This window comes from Cinclus cinclus, chromosome 5 (genome assembly GCF_963662255.1).
Source record: "Cinclus cinclus chromosome 5, bCinCin1.1, whole genome shotgun sequence".
In the NCBI taxonomy this organism is placed as follows: domain Eukaryota; kingdom Metazoa; phylum Chordata; class Aves; order Passeriformes; family Cinclidae; genus Cinclus; species Cinclus cinclus.
Window position 1 is genome coordinate 57640166 of NC_085050.1, and position 23314 is coordinate 57663479.

The 23314-nt window shown below is 40.9% G+C and overlaps 1 protein-coding gene across 17 annotated transcripts in view; it reads right to left on the reverse strand.

Moving 5' to 3' along the window:
• The window catches only part of ADGRL3 (adhesion G protein-coupled receptor L3), a 250473-nt gene that overhangs the window by 140741 nt on the left and 86418 nt on the right, over positions 1-23314 (reverse strand). For 13 of the 17 annotated variants that reach the window (XM_062493019.1, XM_062493030.1, XM_062493027.1 and 10 more), the window contains exons 3-4: positions 22565-22579; positions 19996-20796 (exon numbers count right to left, since the gene is read on the reverse strand). In XM_062493019.1, the coding sequence (XP_062349003.1) occupies positions 19996-20796; positions 22565-22579 (816 nt within the window). The remainder of the gene's footprint in view (positions 1-19995; positions 20797-22564; positions 22580-23314) is intronic. The other 4 variants (XM_062493032.1, XM_062493033.1, XM_062493028.1 and 1 more) reach the window with 1 other exon arrangement.

Genomic DNA, 23314 nt, shown 5'->3' on the forward strand with positions numbered 1-23314 from the left:
GTTTTGCAAAGACAATCTGGTGCTTTGTTGGTTTTTGCACTCTTTTCACCTTTGCATATAACATAGTTTCATAACTTGGTGACTACTGCTGTGCTTATAGGATCTTTATCCAGTTTTTTGAGCTAAGTATCAAAACATTGTGATGTTTCTTTTTCCTCTTTACCCACCTGAGGAAACCCATGCTCAATGTAGCCAATTTCATTTTTTTTTAAAGACCTGTGAAGCAGAATAGATTCAAAGATATTTTAAGTCTATAGCTTATGATTTTTACTTCTGGTGAAGTCAACTATGGACTTTATAGGCTTCACTGTGTCCCTTTTCATTGTTTCACAAAGTCAGGAATGACATAGAAGATTTTGCTGTCTGTTCCCTTCATGCTGTCATCCTTCACTTATTTATTTCCTTGTGGTCAGGGAATGAGAAGTTTGCAATGGGTCAGAAACTGCACCAGTTCACAGACTTCTAAATAACTGTGCACAGAACAGAGGTTCATACAGCAAACATCTACAGACCAGATGTTTCATACAAGGTCAAATATAATTTTTTAGCATCAGATAGTCTGTATTTGGGACCTACATTCCTTAAGGCCCTTCAAGCATGTCTTAGGATTATTCTTATCTTAGTTCCCATGATGTTACTGTAGGCCTTTGGATGACAGTTTTGATTATAAGTTTGCACACTGCCTAGAACAATAAGATCCTGATTGGTACTCCTTGAATAATACAAATTAATTCTCGCCTGAGCCTCCTTGACCCTGTATGAATCATGCTGGATGTCTGCCCTCTGCAAGGGCAGCAGATAGGTGTGCTGGAGCACTGCTCTGTCGGCCAGCAGTGGGGCAAGGGTCCCAAGGCACTGCCAAATTTCCTGATCCCAAGGATCTAGCTGCACATGTGCAGGGGGAAGAGGCTGTTACACTACATTGCTTCTGATGTGCCTGTCAGACCATCCAAAAGAATACAGGAAATATACAGCATGACTGAAAATGAGACCCCAGAGTCTGAAAAGTACACCCAAAAGGTTGTGTGTTTCAGCTCAGCTGAAAACTCTTTCAGCTTGTTTTGCTTCAGGCTGCTGCTCTTTGCAGTAAAATATGCTGCTGTAAACTTAATAGACAGCTTCAGTTTAGAGTATTTTCCTTTACAACGGACAACATTCAAATTGTCCTCAGTCATACATTCCATCATCTCTGAAACACAATCACCCAGTATCTCAATGCAAGAGAAATATTTTCTTCCCTTTAGACTACAACCCTTTAGTTGCTTTCATGAATGTACAGATTTACATATTCATACGTACTAGCCATGACCACCACTTCAAGCTAAGCTTCCTCTAACAGGCTAACCCTTAACTTTGCATTTAGGTTTTTTAAATGATCCCTTGACTGAAGAACTGACAAATTCATGCTTTAATTATCTGGACAACCTGGCCTGTATCAGAGACATGAAGCTCTTTCTTCACCCTCTTGTGACGTAAGGAGGAAAGGAAGAACATCTGCATTTCTGATTAGGTATCTGACTCGTGTGGGATTCTAACTTCTACAGAATTAGCTTCACACTGATCCCCAGTAATGACCACCTCATTGTTTAGGAGCCCAGGATGGATACATGCTTTTCTTACCTGGATCAGAGAAAGGATAGAGCAACCCTGTTTAATCATTCTTTTGAAGGGTTATATCTAATAGCATTCAGTGGCTCTGGGGACACTCAGAGGGAGCTATGATTTCTAGGTTGGCGTCTTGGAATGGAATGCAGTCTCAGCAATATCAGCCATTCCAGCTCTGATTGACATGATAGTTTCAAGTAACAGTGGTTGAATAGTTCAGTGACCACTACAGCAAAAATTGTGTGCACACAAGCAGATGATAAAATCATATTTTGCTTTCAGTAACTTGCATTACAAAGAAGCCCACTTGCTGCAAAGGCATTCTTATGCAGCATAATCTGCTTAAAGAACAGAAATAGAAGAAATAAAGGCAGAAAATTTCCAGTGTGGAAGTACTCGTGACCCCACCATGACTGCGACACCTTCAGTATAAATTCAGCTAAATCTAGCCATAAGTCCTCAAGCAGGCCATCTGAATACTGGGCAAGCCTCAGCCAAACCTCCCTTCCACAGCCCCTGTGGATGAAGGGGAATGCCATGGAAGAAAGTGGCCGTGCTGCACCCTATGCCAGTCTGCCATTTCAAAGTGTGTTAAAGCTCCTTAGCACAGGCAACTTCTTTGTGCAGGAGTTCAAGCTTTCATTGTGCTTTCCCTCCAGGGACGTCCTAATTAGACATGGGGTTTCCTTCTCAAATTACTGGATTTCAGGAATCCTGCTGTTGTTATTTCCAGGCAAATCAAACAGGAGCAAAGACAGACAGAAGAAGGGGGAAAAGGTCCTTGGGGAGGTGGGGAAGGGAGCCATACCCTGATACATCCACAAAAAGGACAAGAACATCTTCAGAGCAGGTTGGAGACCTTGGCATCCAATTCTGTATCCCTATGGTCAGGGCGCAAAGTCCTCTGAAAGCTTTTCCTTTGGAAAATGCTAGAAAAAAATCTCCAATTAGTTTCATAAAGATGAGAAGCCAGATTGGAAGCTGCCTGTTACTTGACAAAAAGGTGGATTTCTGCTCAGGATAAGCAGAGGTTTGGAAAAAAACTGAAAGATTTTGATTAAGGCATGGGAACAAAAGAAGAAAGAAAAAGTGGAGGGCAACAAAGTATCTGTGCTGCGGATTGAGGGCAAATACCTGCACTTTCTGCTTATAAGATGGATGAGCAGGGCTGCAGGCTGTCCCCAGGTACTGCAGTCAAGCTGATTACAAAGGTTACAAATGACTGGAACAAGCTTAGTGCACCCAGGACAGCTAAGAAAAAAACCCACATGTGAAAAAGCCTCATTTTTCAGGTGTTTGGAATGACATTTCTCAAAAGTCTGTGCTGGGAAGACATTTCATGTTCAATCTCAAGCATGTACAAGTCAGGAGCGGCACCCCTAAACTCTGCAATTACATCCTAGGACTTTTAAACCAAAGGAAAATAAAACCCAGAAGAAATAATAAATATTACAGATTTAGGCTTTTCTTTGCTGTGCCTCAAAGTCTTCGGGACCTACACTTTAAAGCTTCTCTTTCCACTTAAAAATGCAAGAAGACTTTTATGCTTTTCAATGGAACTGAAAATCCTGTGATCACACAGACTCTGGATAATCCATCCCTGAGCTCAACAACGCAGTCACTAGCACTGACAGCCCTGAAGTTATACATTAGAGTTGCCTTTGTGAAAATTTGTATATTCTGGAGGGAATTTAGAAAATGAAAGCAGAACACAATCCCAGAAACCCAAACTCCCGGTGATCTGGTAACAAAGTCAGGCTGTTGGATTTGGCACCGGAGATGAGTGCTCATGTGCTCTGTCCTATCAGCTATGCTGGGATAACCTCTCATGGAGGTTTAGTGATGAGCTGGGCATGGGAACAGCACTGCACAGCCAGAGCACCAGGGCAGCTGCAGTGTGCTCAGATTCAGGGCACCCTGAACCAGAGCCACACATTTTAGCTGCTCGTGGTGTGCAGAGAACAGACACACAGAGCTGCTGAGACAGCTGCTGAGCTTGAGGTGTTCAGCAGGAGAAATCCCATTCGAAACAGAGAGTCAGGTTTTGATTAAACTGGCAATTAAGCAAGCATGGAGCAGCATGCCCTGTGGCTGCAGAGATGACAAGACACAGACCAATTCCTCTGGTGGTGCAAATGGCTGCAACTTTGCTGCCTTCAGTAGGGCTGCACTTCTCCATGTGAGCAGTGGAGCCAGCCCTCTCCAGCCTCAGACAGGACTGTGATATAAATAGTAGTGAACCGTATTCAGCTGGGAAGAAGCCATGGTGCAGGGAGGAGAAAACTGACACTTCACAGGAATTTGCGACACGGCCACGGGCCACCAGCAGCAGCCATCTTCTACGTTGGGTTCCTCTCTCAAGGTGTTGGTGGACTCTTTTACTAGGGGCAGCTGGGCAAAAAGGTAGCCAAGCAGATACCTGGTGCTACCCTCTGCCCACCAGAAGCTGTCAGGGGTCTTCAAGCCTGTTGATAAAGCTTAGCCTATTTGTGATCAGAAGCTTTTCTGAACTAACATAACACTGTTCAGTGAACTGATGCATCTCACATTTTCAATGGGCACAGGACAAAGAACTTAGCAATTCTGTTATAATCTCTCCAAGATGAAGAACTTATGGTTATTTTCGGTCATCAGTCCTGCTGCTCAAATTTTAGCTAAGAAAATTGTCAGAGACAAATTATTGCATTGGAAACATCAGAATCGATCAGTATGTTTAACCAAAGGATAGGCTGCTGACAGTGATTGTGTAGACAAACTTTCCTATCAGCAAAATCTCTGTGCTCTGGTCCATATCTAGTCTCAGACCAAAGGTCCAGAATTCAATTTAAAACACTATGAATGCACCACTAACATGCACAGAGAAAAGCAGGAGATAATCTTGCTGTGGGGTGCAATGAAATGAGAAAATATCGTGACTGCCCAAAGATGACTTAGATGACTAGGTAACAGCAAGCATCCAAGCACTCAGGTGAGACTGCAGTTGGAGGAGGAGGACCACATGAAATAAAGTGGAAAGGCAAGCTCTTAGAATGGCAGAAAATTCAGAAGGAAATTCAGTGCAGCTCAAGAAGATGGAGGGCCAGGATCCATTTCTGTCTCGTATTCAGAGAGATACCCTGGAAAGGCACCAAGGGTGATTTTTAACCAAAGTCCTCTGTGCTTAGCTCTCACAAGAAAGACCATACTGACAATTAACTCCACTGGCCATCTCTCTGTCATCCCTCTGCTCCTGGCATGTGATATTTTCCTGCTTTTCCCATGTGTTTCAGCTCCCTTCGCTTGGTTTGTTCTTAGCACGATGCACCCGACCATCAGAAAACCTGGCACATGATGCACTCCCTGCTAAATGCCAACCCCTCCATTCCAGCCAGGAGCTGAATCTCAGCCCGTGCATCTAGCAACACAGATGAAACACAGAGCTTCATCTCAGCAGATAAACACTGGGCAATCCTAGTTAACTCTGGAATATCAAAAGCAGACAGGGTGAAGCACAGAGGTGTGCTCCCTATGCACAGCTAAGGCACTGATTTTTTTATAGACAAATGTATCACCACTGGGCACAGTTACAAAACATATCCTAACATGAGATTTATGAAGATAAAGACTCCCTCCCAGAATTGCAGATAAGTAAATCACCCAGTAATTTGCCTGGCATGCTTGCTCCTTTTTCTCCCAAGGCAAAATGCATGATGTGCAATTCATCTTATTACCCAGTGGTCAGCAAACCTAAGACTCCTTGGTCAGCTCAGCAATCACTGCTCAGTCTTTCCAAAATTTCCCACTTGTAGATGAAAAGTTATGAGCTATGGGAAAGGGCAAAGTGTGAAACATATGATATAGCAAAAGGGGAAGCTAGAAAAGGAGGGAATATTCCTCGTGACATCCCCTCTAGGTAGATAGTCCACAGTTTCCCTGCTCTATCTAAAAATGCAGTGAGTTGACGACACAAGGCTCAAATCAAAAATCAACAGCACATTCTTCTGGAAAGGCTGAGGGGCCACAATGTCAAACCATACAAAAAAAAAAAAAAAGAAAAACTAACCAACCAAACAAAAAAAAGCAGGTCAGAAGAACCTGGAACCCTTCACCAAAGGAAATTATGATGTGTAAGATCTATTTTTAATATGACCTGGAAGAAAAGATTGAAATTTATAAAGGATTGTGACTTCCAAACAATATTGACTCAAGGGTAATCAAATCTTTCATTTCCATAGAACTGCCTTTTTTTTTTTTCCTTTCTTTTTTTCCCTTGGGTAATACTAAAATATTGTGTGTTTGAATGTACAGTTTTCTACATCTAATCCCCAGAGTGTTATACAAAACCTTCAACCTTAATAGACAAGGATGAAGCTGAGAGCAACAATGCCCCAACTATTTGCCATCGGGCCCACTCCTCTCCAGCCTGCAAAAATGTGTCTGAATTTCCATTGGGCTGATGCTCTTTCCTCTTCAAAGCCATGTCTGCACTTGGAAACATCAGAGGCTGCAAACTACTGCCTAACAAATCCAGACAGTCTAACTGTGTCTAACAGTGTCAGAGTTAGAACTGAGTCTTTGCTTCACTAAAAACTACAGGAATTTCGCCTAATTATGGAACCTCTCCATTCCCTCACAATCTTGTTGTCCCACTTTGGTCGGGTCTAGACCACCTTCCTCTCCTCCTAAACCTGGTATTGGCCAGCTGATGTGTCTGACAGAGCCAAGGACCCTCACTGCTCTGCCAAAGCCCAAGAAGTCTTGTCTAGAAAAGAGGATTCTATCAGACAGAAAACAGATAAAGGGATAGAAATATATTTCTATATAAGTACTTATATATATTTTGCTATATTATTACTTATATACTTACACTTACCAATTCCAGATACTGCATTTGGAGTGATGTGCAAAATCAAATTAATTAGGCCTGCATAATATCTTGATGTCTTGAGTCAGGGGAGCCTATCAAATGTTTGCATCTATCAGAACATGTGAATTGCTTGGGACAGCTTCATCCAAGGAGAAAAACATTCCTCTGTCCCTGTCTTCAGTGAGAACAAATGTGTATTTAGCGTGAAAATCCTACTTTTTCAAATACATCTCCTCAACACACAAGTATCTACCTATCTATACATCTAAAGTGTGCACAGCTCCACTGTCAATAGTGCTCCCTGCAGCAGTAGCTTCAGATAAATCTGCACTCAATGCTTGATTTCAGGTATAGGAAGATGAACAGCAAATAGGCCTAAATAAACATCTCAGAGATGCAGGCATGGCTTTTACCAAGTCAGCAGATACCTCACAGGCCCTCCAGATGAGAATCTCCCCGTAAAAGTGAGGCAAGGCTTTTCTGGGGAAGAGTTGCTTGCTGAGGACATGGCCACTGCCTTCAAGCTGGGCTTTTAATCTGCTAAAATTCAGGAACAGGGCTAACCTTGACCTTGAAGCCCATGCAAAAAGCACCAGTCTTTTTCAAAACATAATGAAAATAGGTATATAAAAATCCAAGTAGACAAGATAGGTGTTTTTTTTTCTTTAGTGCTCTGGAATTGCCTAAAATATTTTCTTTTTAAACAATGGGATCCAGTCTTGAGGCATTCAGTACAACAATTTTTTTATGTTGTTAACAAACATATTTGTCTAATGAATATCTCTTGGTAAGCTTGCCTGTAATTCAGGAGACCTAAGTGTAGCCAAGATAAAAATATGTACATAGTAAAAGCTCAAATTGAAGAGAAAAAAAAATCAATTCAAAGTTAAATTACCCATCTTAAATTTCAGGATAAAGGCTACTAGAAATACTGAGCTCTTGAACTTCAATTAATCTCTAGCAATTAAGCCAGAAGGGAAAAAGATTCTTCAGAGTCTCAGGAAGAGAAAAAAAAAAAAAAAAAAGAAAAAAAAGCTGCAAAGAGCTCATATCAGCTTTCGTCACCATTGCTTAAACTTCCATTCAAGGCTCTGTTGGGCTGATTAACTCATGCTTGTCTTAGACTCCTCTGGGTTTCTTTTTTCTAGGCATCCGTGTGTGACTGCCTGATTGTGTGTGGCATACATTTTCCAGCTTCACTTCTCAGGGATTAATTGGCAGAAGTGCTTGTCATGGTTAAATAATTTTATTTAATTTGCACTGTGTGAAGATATTTGGGCAAAAGGGAAAAATAATCAAAATTTAATTACTTTTCTCCCCCTTTATAATGAGAAACAGTTGCATTCCTTGGAGACTCAGCTGGGACTAGAATATTATTTAATTTTATTATTACATATACAATAATAGGAAAAAAATAGTAATTTTAGAAAATCAATAATCAATCTCTTGCAGTAGGAGACTGACAAGCCCAGCACAGGTAAAACAGATTTCTATAATCAACAACTAAAGTTTACAAAGATACAAAGAGGGGACAGGATAACATTGAGGCCACATCAAGAAACATCCAAAGGACTTCGATGCAGGTTACTAAACAAACAAAAACTTCTTATTAAATGCTTCAAATACGTCACTTCAATCAGTCATGCCAGCTATGGGAAATACCACCTTTAGTGACTGGCCAGAGTCTCTGCCTCGCAAGTTAATGGATTTCCCAAAACTTGACCACTTCTCCTTTCTTCTAGTTTCAGGCAAAAATTTTAGTTTGTTTTCTGTGGATTCCAAGTGGAAAGAAAGGTTGCCTTAGCCTTCCTCTTCCCTCAATGCCATCTTTCCTTACATGTTACCTATCAGAAAAGGGTTCAAAGGTTCCCAGGGAAGATGAATTAGGGAAATGCACTGATGCATGTGATTGTTTTTTATGATTATTCCTTTGGGATATTAAAATCATCTTTCAAATTGAAGTAGGAAGAGGACAGCCAGGTCACTGTAACAGAGCTTCATCTGGAGAGGACCTGCTTTTACAGCTCTGGCTTTACTCACTAAAGAAAAGACATTCCTCATGCTAAGTGTTAACCAACTGTAGAAGGAAACTTTTCACATGACTTCCCCCCACCCTAGAAGACATCACAAGGAGGAGATTTAATGAAACACATAAGGGCCATGGTTCAGCAAGGTGATGTTTGCCACACTCAATGTACAAATCAGCTTGCCTGGAAACCCTCAGCCCAAAACTCCTGCTGGCACTGCCTTATACCAGCTAGCCCCAAAAAAGGCCTGGAGTAATTTTGGCTAATTCCAGTCATTTTTCTTTGCTTACAGCTGATGTTTACTCTGTCAAGAACATTGTGTAATGACTTCCAAACATGCACAGGATGACTTTGTTTGCAAATTCTGCTGTAAAGGGGAAGAGAGGACTTCCCTAGCCTTACTTGATACATGCCCATTTCAAGGATTCCTCTCTCCAAAGAAAAAAACGGGGGATACATGCCTAAACTCACACCACTCAATTAATGAAGCCACAGCCTCGATAAAGCCTCTCTCACTAACCATAAAGAAATACCTGAAGATGAAGTCTATTCAAAGTATTGCAAAACATGGTATTTGAAGGAAAAAACATTTCAATTTGAATTAAGATACTTACGAGTGCAGGAAATTTATGCCTGCATATCAAGAAAATCATAACCTCTTTCTAGCAGAATTTGCCAGTATATTTTTCCCATGAAAATACTAGTGCTAACAAGACACTTAACACAATTAATTAATTACCCAATTACTCCTTGTATCCTCTACAGTTCATTTCCTTGCATCATAAACATAATCTTTTTCTACCCGGTATACTCCTTTAAAAAGAGTATGGGAAAAGCCAACAATCAGGACACCCATTCTGAATAAAATCATCCAATACCTTATGTAAAAACTGCTGGAATGAGTTTTTTGCCCTTTCCCATTGACAGATGTTCTCATCAAGAAGAAAAAAAAGAACTTGATGACAAACTCCAAGCTTTAAATGCCACTCCCTAGCACTCTGGTTCAAATCAAAATGGAAGTGGCATTAAGAGAGCAGTATGCAAGCTCTGCAGACTGGTAATTTATTTTACATAAAAACAGAGTTTACGCACACATTTAGTTGTACTCATCATAAAGTACACATCTGAAAGTAAAGCCTTTCTTGATTTTAGTGCCCAGAAAGCTTTTTTCTCATTGCTAGTGAATTATTTGCTTTCTTGGTCTGTTCAGGAATTTCTCACTGCAGTAACAAGTTTCTAAGATCTTAAAAAAAATTAAAATAAAAAAATCAAACCTACCATTAATTCCCACAGAAGGTAACCTCCAGAGCAGTGTCTGAGCAAGGTCCAAAGAGTACAACCCAAGAAACTCATTTTTACCTTTTGTGTATGGTGCAAATAGGCACAGTCAAAACATTTATAATGCGAATGTTATTTTACCTCTTAACTGAGGGAGAGAATATCCAACCAAGAAAAGCACTCAGTGAAGTGAGGCACTGATTGTCTGGGTGCCTTTCTGGAGGGTACACTTCAGTTAAAGTCAAGTCATTAGGCTCAGCAGAAGAGGAAGCGGATGAAATCCAATCGAATGCATTACAGAGGTCAGGCTAAATGAGCTAATGGTCCCTTCTGGTCTTAAAAAAATCTATTAATCTAATTTAATTCTCTGTTCTACTCCTCATACCAGAGTCAATTTGAACTCATTTATATGAAAAAAACACATTACAGCAGCCTTACACAACACTGTGTTCTGACCATGCAGTTTTTGGCTACCCAAAAGCTTCATTTACTCCCCACCAAGCTCAGGAGGAGGCTTGATTTACCCCTAAAGAAAGCTTACATTTACAAGCAAGGCACCAGCCACAGGCACTTCTCCCAACAGAATGATGGGAGTTGGATGAATGTTCACCTTGAACTGTACAAATCAACCAGGAACTTGCCAGAGGACTGTCTACCTTGGCTTGTTTTTTTGGGTGACGGAATCCTTCACTCAGCCTGATGCTTGCCATGGAGAAGAGCACAACACTTTCATCAAGAAAATCTGTTCCAGTCATTCCAAGGATATTTCTCATGAACAACTTGTAACACACTCAATATTGCACCAAGAAAATACTTGGCAGGTCCTGTCCAGTGAGAAAAACAAGCGCTTAGGAGGAGAAGGCCAGAAATATTCACTGCTGTTAATGCCACCAAGGTACTCAATATGCTCCTATCAAGCAAATATATTTTATTATCCCTCCTTCTAAAAAAGAAAAACAAGAGAAAGAAAAAAAAATAAAAGGAAAGAGTTGTACTTTTTTTTCTGCCTCATGCAGTTTTCCCTCAGTACTTCCCTCCTTCTGGAGCCTTGGTGTTCACATTAACATCACCAGTCATTTGCTTAATTTGGCAGTACAAGATTGCAAAACATCACATGCATCCAGGCTGATCAACCTTAGTGAGCCACAGCATCCTCCAAGCACGCCTTGGATAGAAGGAATAATTTAAAAAAGAGGAGCAACTGAAGGCCGGTACATGGGGCTTACAAAAGCTTTTCTTCACATGGTAGGTTGGAAAGATCTTAGGAGTGGGGTAGGGACTTTATCTCTGCTGCATGTCTATACTTGATGTTGCCTTTACTTTTTCTCTCTACCTGCAGTTTAGACAGCCCTTCCCCTGTCTCTGTCCCAAACATCAACAGATGAAAAAGAACTGCAGAGCTGCCTAATGTCTCCTGTCTCCAGTGGTTGTGTTAATTTATTCCAGCTATTTGAGGGAAGCATGAATGGCACCCCAGTAACCCAGCTCAAACTGGTATAAAGGCAGCTGATTTTCCCATCTTCTGTCGGTGACCAGTGTATAACTTCTATACTTTTCAGCTCTGATGTTTCTTTGCTTTTCTTCCCCTCTCCCTTTTGATTCTCAAGCAGGTGGTACTTTGTGAAAACAGACCCGAGGAGCTACGTAACATGAAGCAGCCAGTTTGCCTCTTCACTGCCAGTCTTTTCAATCCTCTATTTCAGTGAAACTTGCCTTAAGTCCTGTTTCCTCTCAGCACATTTTAATCAAGCAAAAATCCTATTTACAGTGAAGAAATCCCTTTATAACGAACAATCATGACATTGTTTTCTTGGACACATCTTTTTCACCTAAGCCTTTATTGTCTGCTTTGCCCTCCAATCACAAGCACACCCTTAAAAAACAACCTTTCCAATGTTAAAATGTAAGGCAGATAATGCAACTCAAATTCATATGGATATTCACCTTTTGTTCTAGCTTACAATTTATATATTCTCTTTGGATGCTTCAGACACAAACCAGGAGGTCAAAAAGCCTCTCACTGGCAAAATGCAATTCCTTCCAGGGCAAACAGCAATCCACTGCAGACTCACTCCTGAAGCCTCTAGCCCAAACTCCCACCAACTTCAGAGGATTTATTTGAATACAAGCTGAGCTGAAACTCTTCTGGGATTTTGTCCCAGAAAGTTTTTCATTTTATCAGTCATTACTTTTGCACACCTGGTGGACTCACCTGAAAGAAATCAACACTTCTATTCTTGATTTTTTCACAACTCAACTCTCTTGATTTAGTACAGTTACTAATAACAAAATGCACTTTGAGAAGGACTGCTTTAAAGTCCTTACTACTTCCTTCTTTCTGGAATCTGTATTCCTCTTTCAGGAGCACTTCACAGTCCTTCATGGCTGTGTCCCGTTTCTCCCTGAACATGGAGATCTTCAAACTAGCTACCAAGATTATTTTTGCCCCTTCAACCTAAATTCCCCCCCATCAGTTATCAATCCAATCCAAACTTACCATGAGAGCTCAGCTGGGGTTATGAGGATAATGCTGACTCCTTCATTCCTCATACATGCCTTGGGTTACTTTTTATCAGCATTGATATACCTCTGGAAAGTTGACTTCCTGCCAGATCTGAAGGATGGGGACCTGCTAAGGACAGCAACACACCTGCCTGAAGTCATGGGTGGCTCTTTGAAGCCTCCCTTAATATTATTTTGTAGCTGATTCTGAAAGAGCTCCTTACTCTTCTTTAACCTGAGTATGAAGGTAGAAAAAAAGGCATCCAATGCCTCCCCTGCTTGCTTTGACTCTAAAGCAGAATATGGCAGGGCATCCATATCTGCTTTCTCAGTTTAAAAAAAAAAAAAAAAAGAGAGAGAAAGAGAAAGAGAAAGAGAAAGAGAAAGAGAAAGAGAAAGAGAAAGAGAAAGAGAAAGAGAAAGAGAAAGAGAAAGAGAAAGAGAAAGAGAAAGAGAAAGAGACCTTACATAGCAGCACTGCAGAATGCTGGCAGCATTGAAGAAGTTAATTAACAACATTAAACTAGACTTTAGGAGACAAGTCTTAATAAGTGTTGCTAAAAATATTACACTAGTCATTTCCAGAACAAACACAATCAGTGGCAGACAAGGGAGGAGAGCAATCCACACCTGTGAGCTACTGTGGTTGGAGGTATTTTCAGTGGGGAACAGGAATAAAGGCTGCTCATTTCAGAAATGGGAGTAGCAACAAAACAAATCCAGGGTAACCATGTCCCAAGCCAGGCTAGTGGCTCTGCAGCCAGGCCACAGCAGAACCACAAGGAGCAGAAGGTGTTTGCACTCCACACAGGGCCTTGAGGTGCACAAATGTAACTTACATTGAGAGGGTAATGCCTTGAGAAAAAGCCTGGGAGATTACAATTTTGGTTTGGGCTGGGAGGAAAGGAGCTGGTAGAAGCAACAGCTCAAAAATGGAACATCCAGGAGTCTCTTCTTGGGCTAAACCCCCAATCCTATGCAGAACCCCATCACTGCACATAAACCAGCTAAATCTGCTGGCCAAGAGACAAATGATGGACTAATCACTAAAATCATGTTTAAAAATCCAGCACTCAAAGGCTTTCTCTAGTACTCAATGCAGTTCCTTTCTCCTGCAAAAAGCAGCCTTGGACATTTGCTGTGTGTCACCTCTTGCTCCCTGCTGTTGGCAAACAGCTCGAACCCAAGGTGCTGGCACGTTCACAGCTGGGTTTGGTGCAAAGCACTTGCACCGGACTGATAAGGCATGGTTGATGTCAGCATGACTCAGTGGTCTCCAGCTCAATGAAAGAACAATTAATCAGGCTGATTCCTCACATTGAGGAGCTCACTGCAGAAGAGGGAAAAGCCACTATCCTTCACTGGCAGTTAATGCTTTTTTTCCCTATGCAATCACCCCCCTATCTGCATCCCATGTTTGCTGCCAGAAACAGCTGTCTCAGCTTTTCAGACACTTCTTGGCAAGGTCCTTTCCCCCTCACGGTGTTTGACAGGATTATGAAGTGCCAAAGCCTCAGGCCTGCTTTTGTTTTGAAGCTTGAAAGTGAAGTCTTAGTTTAATCATTTTGTCTCTTCCTGCCCCTCCCCTACTTCAACCATCCTGGCTGCACACCAGCCCAGTCCCCAGGCACTCCCATGGGAACAGGACTCCAGCCCATGGATATATAGACATGGCCTCCTCCGAGGATACTGAAGGCATCCCAGTTTAGCTCATGGATGGGTTAAGTCTGCTGGGCCATTTTCTCACGGTGGTTTAAATAGGTGTCTCAGAGCAGGAGCAGTGAACTGAGGAAGAGGAAGGCTGCTCCAACTCTGGTAAAATTATCTGCTGTTCCATGACAGTTTTATTAAGGAAAAAGGAACAACCACACGGTTATTCGTACCGGAGAGATACTGAAGTTCCTCCCACTGTGCTAACCAAACAGTATTAATATTTATGACATGTTCTGCAAAGGAATAATCTTGAAGCTGACAAATAATTGCACTTTTTAAGGGTTTTTTTGTGAGAAGGTAGACAAAAGAGGTCAAACTCCAGCTTTCCAGACAGAAAGTAAATACTCCCAATTTCAGAAATTTAGTATGGCATGATGCTTTCTGATGATTTTTTACTCAAACAGCACAAAGAGGGCAAATTTAAAACAGCATAAAAATTAAGAGACGGACCAGGCCTCAAAATGAAGTTATGAATGCAATACTGTCCTCCTGTCTCTTTGAGCTTAAGGTATAGTCTGCCCAACAAATGTAAGCTGAAATGCTTGCTTTGTTGTAGAAGATGTTCTGCTTTTTCACCTCCAAACTTAGACATCCCTGTTTGTCTTAGATAGTAAAAATGGACTGAAATATTCATTGGCTAAATGTAACATGAATATGTGGGAAAATATTGGTGGATAAAAGCCAGAGCTCCAGTCACTCTGCATGTTTAGCAGAAGGTCCTGAAAGCAAGAGCTTATCTCTTCTGAAAGCCTCCAGCAACACTGTGCAACCAGCAGCTGTCACTGTAAGCAATGAGGAAGTGAGAGTCAGGGATGCTCCTAGGTGGGAGGAAAGCAACTGGAAAGTAAAAACACAGGAGAAGCAGCAATTCAACACTCAGCAGCTCCCCTAATAAATGGCCTTTGTCCACCAGGAGAAGCTGCTCATCAGAAAGGCTCGGCCAGCCTTTTGAAGCACACCCTGGATTCAAGTTCAGAGATAGCAAACACGGCTTATCACAACGGGTTCTGAGGTGATAGCAACTCATATCCTGTGCACAAGTGGGATTTCAGATTCCGTAGCCCTTTGGATGCATTCCTGGTCAAGGAAGTCGGGCGTCGGAGGCAAGCGGCGCAGGAAGCGGCTCCCAGCTACATGTGAGCACATGACAGCTTTGAGATGTTCAGGCTCCTCTGCCCACTGCCCACATTACTCAGCTGTCAAAGGAAAGGCCTCAGATTTATGATGTGAAAATTACATTTTAACGAGGTGTCATATGTGTTTAAAGTCCTTATTCATCACCATACTGCCACATCTTTTACCCAAGACACAAACACACTTAATTAGCATATTATAAGGACAGACTGTTCACCTTACCACCTTAAGATTGTGAATTAATTGTGAAACTGCTTCAGGAACAAAAAAAACACAAACCAACCCAAACATTCTGACTGACTAATATACTTGCAGTCACACGTCAAGAGAGCGTCCCACAATACTTGACAAAATGTGGAAAAGTTTGACATGCACCCTCTGAAGTTTTTAAAATATCACAGATACCCATGTAATTTCTGTATCACATTTGTATCTGTATCACATTCTGTATCACCAGAATGGCTGTCCACAGTGTTAATATGAAATGTGTGGAAGCCACTTAAGCACATTTGGACTGTACTGGAAGTCCTACATATCATATCAGCATCTTCCTTACACTGGGCATCTTTATTTATTAACTTCACACATCCATGGAACAGCCCATATGGTAATGTTTCGGTCTCCTGGACATAATTTAAAACACCTTCTTGAAAACAGGTCTGTGTTTTCCATGTCACTGTCAACAGCTGCTGGGACATCCAAGGCCAAAATCTGTCCAAAGGGATCCTTAACTTGGTACAATTTCTTCTCTACACTTCTCTACTATGGGATGGGCTCTAGTCCCCACCTAAGCACCCAAATGCTCAGTCAGCAAATTCTGAGCCCTGGCAAGATCTGCCAGCACTGGGGTGCCTCATACATTTAAAAGAGAACACTCGTGGTCTCTGTGATGCCCAGGAACCCCTGGCTGGTGTGCGGGCAGGAGCTGTGCCTGCTCAGGGAGGTGCTGAGGCACAGAACCTGGAGATGTGTGTTTGTATGCAGCACGGCACTGGGAAGCAGGATAGGAGCACTTCACATTTTTTGGAGAGGAAGGTTTGTTGATATTTGCTTGAGTTTATTTGCACGGAACATATCATAAGTGACTGATGATTAAAACGGTAACTCTGGTGAATATAAACTGATTAGGTTGCAGAAAATGTTCATGCTGTCACTACAGCCTTCTGTTTCCTTCTCTGCATGTGTCTAGTAGGATACATTAAAAAAAAATAACCTGAATACTGTTCTGGGTTTAACTTGTTGAAGAGTGAGAAGAGATGCAGAGCTATCTTTACTAACACTTCAAATTCAAAAACTCAATAGAAGCTACAAAGCAATAACCTAAAAATTCAAGAGCATTTATGAAGAAGCACCCTCCAAAAAGCTAATTTTAAGGCCAAACAGCTCAAAGAAAATACACTTCAAAGGCTTTTGGTATCTTCAAGTTTACTTCTTGAGGGCAGACATTAATTATAAGTTTCTTGGGATTTGCAGGCACTAAGAGTGTTTACTTTCAAAACCACTTTTGGGATAAATTAAAAACAATCCCAGACAAAAGGGGGAAAAAAAAAAAAGGTGGGGTAAAACCTTAAAATGCAGCTTTTCGTATTTCTGAGAAAAATGAAAGGTTAGTTTTTATTCCATCAAGAGCCTTGAATTGCTTCTAGATCAGCTAAACTCAGCTTTTAGCACTTCAACCTATTTGGTCTTCCCTGGTAACTACAACTGCAGAAGCTGAGCACAGAAACTCCAGGATTTGACACTCACTCTCTCCAAGGAGTAAAAGCCCATTCGTTTAAACAGTAGGTGAGAGATGCTCTGTAACAGCAAAGATCTCAAATATGTTCCAAACCTACATTCATATATCTTTAATTAAAAATCACAGAAAATGCTTAGACACTGTGAACAGCAAGAGGATGTGAGCCCTGCCTTTCCTATAAATTAAGCAACTGCTGCCAACTCCCAGTTTCTCTGGATAGTTTGGGAAAAGACTGAAAATGCTTGATTCTAGGTAAACTGTAATCACCAGAACCTGTATTTTATTTTAGATATCCCTAAAATGTATGATGCAAGTGATTTCAAACATGTTACTGGCTATTTAAGCAGTTAAATGTTACACTTTTCCTGTTATGATCAATTTTTGGTTTTAAGAGCTCTTCTAAAACCTCACCCTTAATTGTTTTTTAACAACCCATATGTTCAACCCATCAATTTTACAATCCTTCTTTTATTTTCTAATTAAGCTGATACTGTTTACAAATTCTGCCACTCAAATTGTAACACCATGGAAAATGCCTGCATTGAATATGCCTCTAATACAGAGAAACACTGGTGATTTTTGAAGAGAAACACATACCCACAATCCACTCTGCAAAAAAAAAAAAAAAAAACCAAAAAAAACCCCTCTAAAAATATAAAAAAAAACCCAAATAAGAACACCCTGGTTCTTCACTGCTTTCCCAGGGTTGTATTAGCTTCTGTTCCTGCTCTTTGGTGGAGGAGCTGGGTTTAAGCCAACCAGACATTTAGTGTTACATGTAAAGCAACGCAGCATGAAATCTGGTGCTAACCTAAAAATGGGTTGCACTGAACTTGGAAGAGGAAACCTCATGCAGATGTCTCCTAGCTCCTCTCTGCAAAAAAGCCTGACATCAAGCAACTATTTGCTCACCTGTTCAACTTAAAATCAGTGTTCCTGTTTCACTGATTCATCAAAAATTGTTCCCACTAATCAGGCTATGTGGGTAATGGAGCAGTAAACTCCTCCAGCAAAGTGTTTTTTCTTCTCTTTGTAATGTCTTGGCCCATTCAAGTTTTCTCATCAAAAAATTCAGTTTGTCAGAGCAGACCGCTCAAAAGTCCTCTAAACTTTTAAAATAGTGATGTAATGGGATCATTATGCAGTTTTGCCAGAAAGGAAATCCCGACAATTTTCAGAGAAGAAAACCACTTGTAAAATTCAGCCTTTTGTCCATATGACAAAGCTTTGTACAAAATTTGCACACCGGGAATGTCAGGGAAGGCTCACCAGATTCCCGGACACCAGATTAACTCTCTCATGCCCACCACTCAAAGCTAAGAACTGCTTCAGCTTCCTATCTGGGGATTCTAAATTCTCATCCAAACCAGAGTAAAACTAAAGAGGCTTCAAACCAGAGTGACACAAGGATAAATCAAATCCTTGCACCTCACTGACTTTTAGCCCTCTGCAAGGTTTTCACGTACTCTCCCATTTCACCATCTCACACTGTGAAAAAAGGGAGAGCAACCTCTTTTTTTAATAGGGTTTTATTTCCATTTTTTAGGTTTTTCACTGATTAAAGCTGCTTTTTTTTTTTTTTTATTAAAGCTGCTATTACTGACAATGGTCACCACATGAAAAAGCGTCAGCAAAGAGTCCAATATAATACCTGGAAATAATTCACTAAAAAGGAGAGAAACTCTGTGGAATGGAAGGGATACAATTGATTTCCATTCCTTGGGGATAGCCAATACCTCACAAATTGCTCTGCTTCACTCCACCACCTAGAAAGTACATGGCTGTCATTAAGTTTGGAGAATGAGAAGTATTACTTCATTTTTTACTCATCTAAGATCTTGCAGAGGTCAACATCATTGAAAATATCTCTACTCCTTAACAGTCACTCAGTTCTTGTTCATCAGCTTCTTCAAGATTTTTCTTCTGCCCTTCCTTACATTTTTTGTCAAAAAATGACAATTTCACTGCCAGTTCACTACTTTTATTCCAGCCCTCCCCAGATTTTCATACCTATAATTTCTTTCAGCATCTCTTGATCAATTTTCATTTTATATGGGTAAAAGGCTGCACACAGGAAAAGATCTCCTCATCAGAAACCTTTCTACTTCTCTTTTACAATCTAAAGCCCCAGATCCACTCGCTCACTTTCAAGTTTCTTAGTTACAAAAAAGAAATGTTTCAGAAAAAGCCATGTTATGAGTTGAATACTTTGCTGTCCAAATTATATTAATTCTATCTTTTTTCCTACTTTTTCAGCCTTTCAAAGTACACAGTCCACCACAAGAACTACCTGATACTATGACATCAGTGAAGTACCAGCCATTTAAAATCACAGAGCAGATCCTGTTTGGAAATTCTGGCAACATCATACAAGCTTGCCCACAGTGTAGGCTATGTCTTGTTACTAGTAAAGTGTCAATTTTATAATTGCAAAGTAATGATGGAGTTGATAAAGGGAAGGGAATACATCTAAGCAACTACCAGCACAATTTCTAACAGTAAAAAAGATGGAAAAGCTGGGGAATCTCTGGGGACCAGATGATCCTCTAAGATAAAGTATAGTAGGTCACAGTAGGTCATGAAATACTTTAAAAAGACAGAGAAACTTTACAGAAAATAAAGCAAGAATTTAGAGGATTTTGTTGATTCCCTTCCTGACTCCAGACACACACTTGTGGGTGAATGATCACATATTCAATTAGTCTCAGCTTCTCTAAAGAGACAAAACTCCCCCAGCTTAATGAAACAAAGTAATTTAAACTAGAAGGCAGTTTTCCTCCAGCTGTTTGCAACAACATCTTCCATCTTCCATGCTTTGTTTTGTCAAAATTCCTGTAGAACGGAAAATGGTCTGATGATGTATGAAAGAAATTTGATTCAGGAGAAAAGACTGCTACCCCTGTGAATAAAAGCATGGGCATTTGGAAATTGTTTCAGGCTACTTATGCGTAGATACTCCTTTGTCCACTTCATTTCAACTAAGATTTAAAAAAAACCCAAAAAAACTCTGCATATATTAACATCTTAATAACCATTGTAAGTCTGTGATGGGGCTTTATTTGCAGAAACTCAGCTAGATCAGTAAGACAGGAGTGTACTTCAGTTTTGCAAAAAAAAAAAATAAAAAAATTGTTTGGTATTAAACCCCTTACCTGCTCTGCTGTCCAGTGGGCCAAAATCCAAGGAGTATTTTACAACGTGATAGTTGTTCCATACATACAGGAGGTTGTCCCGGGGATTATAATCCACAGCAGCAATGTACTGGTAGGAGTTTGGAAAGGGCACATCCACCATGCTATCCTTACTTTGGTCAGTGTTATATATGTAGTCTATTTTATTCCCTGTGGCTTCATTGTCGTCATCTTCGTACACAGACTTCACCACATATAAAATCCCACAGATCATGAAGGCATTAGAAGCTGACCTCTTGTCATAGGCAGTATCCCACGTCCCTTCGATCCTTAACGTGTAAGGGTTCAACTGGCTAATGACAATTTTGCCATTGTTTTGTTCTGTTGCATAGATTACCCAGAGCCCGTTCTCATCCACGGCCAGGTCTATGTCAGACTTGCCTCCCCAGCGGTAGGGAGAGGTGTCGTGGTAGTTGGCGTTAGCTATGATTGCCTCCCCGCTCTTTATCCTCGTCCGCAAGTCAAACTTGACGATGTTCCTGGTCCGCTCCTTGTTGAAGAACAAGGCCCCGTCGTACACCACGAACCCAGTGCCGTCCACCCGGTGCGGGAGCTTGTAGGTCGTGGTCGGCCTCCCGGCGATGAAGTCGTCCTTGGAGGAGTATTCCGTCAGTGTGTCTGTCCGGTACGGCGTCCAGGGCATGTAGTAGATCTTGTCAGAAGCCTGCAGAGGGTCCTTGCACCAGGCGCCCGACTGGTGGTCAGACTCGAATAAGTGTTCGCTCTGGTAAACTCCTTTCAGCAGTCCAGGGCAAAGAAAAACTGTTGCAGGGGAAAAGAATTTAAAAGAAAAACAAAAGTTAGTGATAGCTCGGGGGCGGCTGGCCCAAGCATCTCAACACGTTCTAGTCCCGGAGCAGAGGACACTTGAGATGAGAGGAAACCCAGGAGCAAAGCCTTGTAGCTGGAGACTATCCTTCCTGCCCACCGTATCTCTGGAAAAAGATCTGCTCCACCAAATTGGGTTTCTTCCCCCCCTGCTTTTTCTATCAGCTGTGGCTCATTTTCTTATTGCTTTTCAAATCTATTTTTACATGTATACTTACTTGGACCACTCGCTTTTGTAAACTCTGAAATGAATATGTGCCCCCAAAGGATTTCTGGGTTTGCATTTCCAAATTATATTCTGCAGTGAATCTGTACCTACTAGGTGAAGGGCTAAACTCCGAGGGAATTGATCCACATATTTATTTGAACAGCCCACAGAAGAGTGGCCTAGAAATGGAAATAAGAGAAAGAAATTCCCATCCTTACAGCCCAAGTGATATTAAATATTTAAAGGATACCAATAGCAAAGCAGAGGCAAATCCCTTAGCAACTCAGAGGAACGTTTAAAGCAAAGGGTGGGAGGGCAGGGAACACCCATCTGGAGTATAACTAGAAATGAGACTTTCCAAGCTGCTACAGGACACATGAAACATGCAGTCCACACAATTAAAAACAAATGACATATGGATGCTGAAAGGAAAAGACAAGGAAGAAAGGAAGAAAGGAAAGAAGGAAGGAAAAGAATAAAGTTTGCTGGAGAGGAACCCAGTGTCTAGATTTTAATCAGTTAAAAAATGTCCTGTTAAATATAGTAGTAATTCAAACTTAAAAACATACACCTTCTATTGTTACATGAGAGGAGCACAGAGGAGCAGTTGGACTAACTGGGATGCTTTGCTGCTCAGACTTCAGGGGGGCTGACAGGGGCCAGGGCACGCCCAAGACCTGGGAAGAGGCTCAGCCACTGCCCGGCTGACCTGAGCCCCACTGGAACACCACCATCAAGCAGGCCAGCTGGATGGATGGACAGATGGATGGATGGGGAGGCAAGAGGAGGGATGCTGTGGAGCGGATCTGGCCCTCGCCATCCCCGTCAGCACCCTCCTGGCCTGGAGGTGCTGCACATGCTTCAGGGGGGAGAATATTGGCTGGTTATTTGGAACGCTGATCTCCATGAGAGGCACAGTAACGGTGACGATGGGATGGGCGGCAGGGAGGCATGAAGAAGTATCCCACCGCACGCTTCTGGCAGATGGGATTCCACATTCACACTTCCTGCTCGGAGCGTAATTGATTGTTTTTTGTAAATGCAGAAATTGGTAATGTTGTCTGGAGAGCAAGACAGGAGGAAAATCAGATTTAATAACCAGTATAAAATTATATAGATCCATTGGAGTCTAAGTAACCACAGAGTTGCTGAAAAAGGGGTGCCATTTCCAAGAGGCTTTTATGACATAATTAGATATACTTATGCACATACACATGTATGCACACCTTCCAAATTCTTTGGGGCAGGAAAAATATCTAAGCCTTTGAATAGAAATTTAATGGGAAAAAAAAAAAAAAAGGTGGCACTGGTAAAAACTTTTCAGCAAATATGAGTTATCTGGTGAAGTTGAGCAGCAGAGATACTAAATAAACTTTAACAAAAAGGTAGTGAGAATTAATGACAAAGTATTTCAACTAAAACGTTAAACTGTTAAATAACTTAGCCTATACATAAGTAATATATATATATATAATTTGAAAGGTATTTAATTACCTTTTTGTTCCACTTCTATTGTAGAGAGAGAGGTAAAGAGAGAAAGGAGAAAAGAGAATAGATTAATGGTACTGTATTGGCCAGGTACTTTTCTTTACCTCTTTCACAAGAAAAGGAAGATTTATTAATTTACTTTGGTATGTGAACATTTATATATAAATATATATAAACTTTTCCTCTGATATATACACTGGATAATATGCAGACAAGCTGAACAAAATACAGATAAATTTTAACTTTAGAAAAATCTGGCAGAAGAAAAAAAAGGCCCAACACTTGGGATGTAATGAGCCCACTGGACTCTACCATGTCAACAGCAACCTTGGACTAGTTTCATAGAGCAAAATTAAATACCCATTAAGTGAAATATGACTGATACACCTTTATGTATAGAATAAAAAATCCAGATATACATCTTCATATATTTTGCCAAAATCCTGTAAAACAGAGATCCCTACCTAAAACAGGAGAATATTAACTTATGATGTGAAAAGAAAACTCAGGAGAGTCAAATGAAGCATGTCCGCGGATGTTCGTAGAGTCCTGTCCTTGGTCTTGGAGAAACACACTTTAGTAAGAGTTGGAAAAAATTACTGCAAACATTGTAGCACTTATAAATAAGATCCCAAAGATTCACAGTCTTAACGAGACAAAAATATAAAAGCACTATTTTAAAAACCCAACACCAGAACTTGTCAGATATTTTAATGTGAATTATTTGAATTATATGCATCATAATGCCACTGAAGA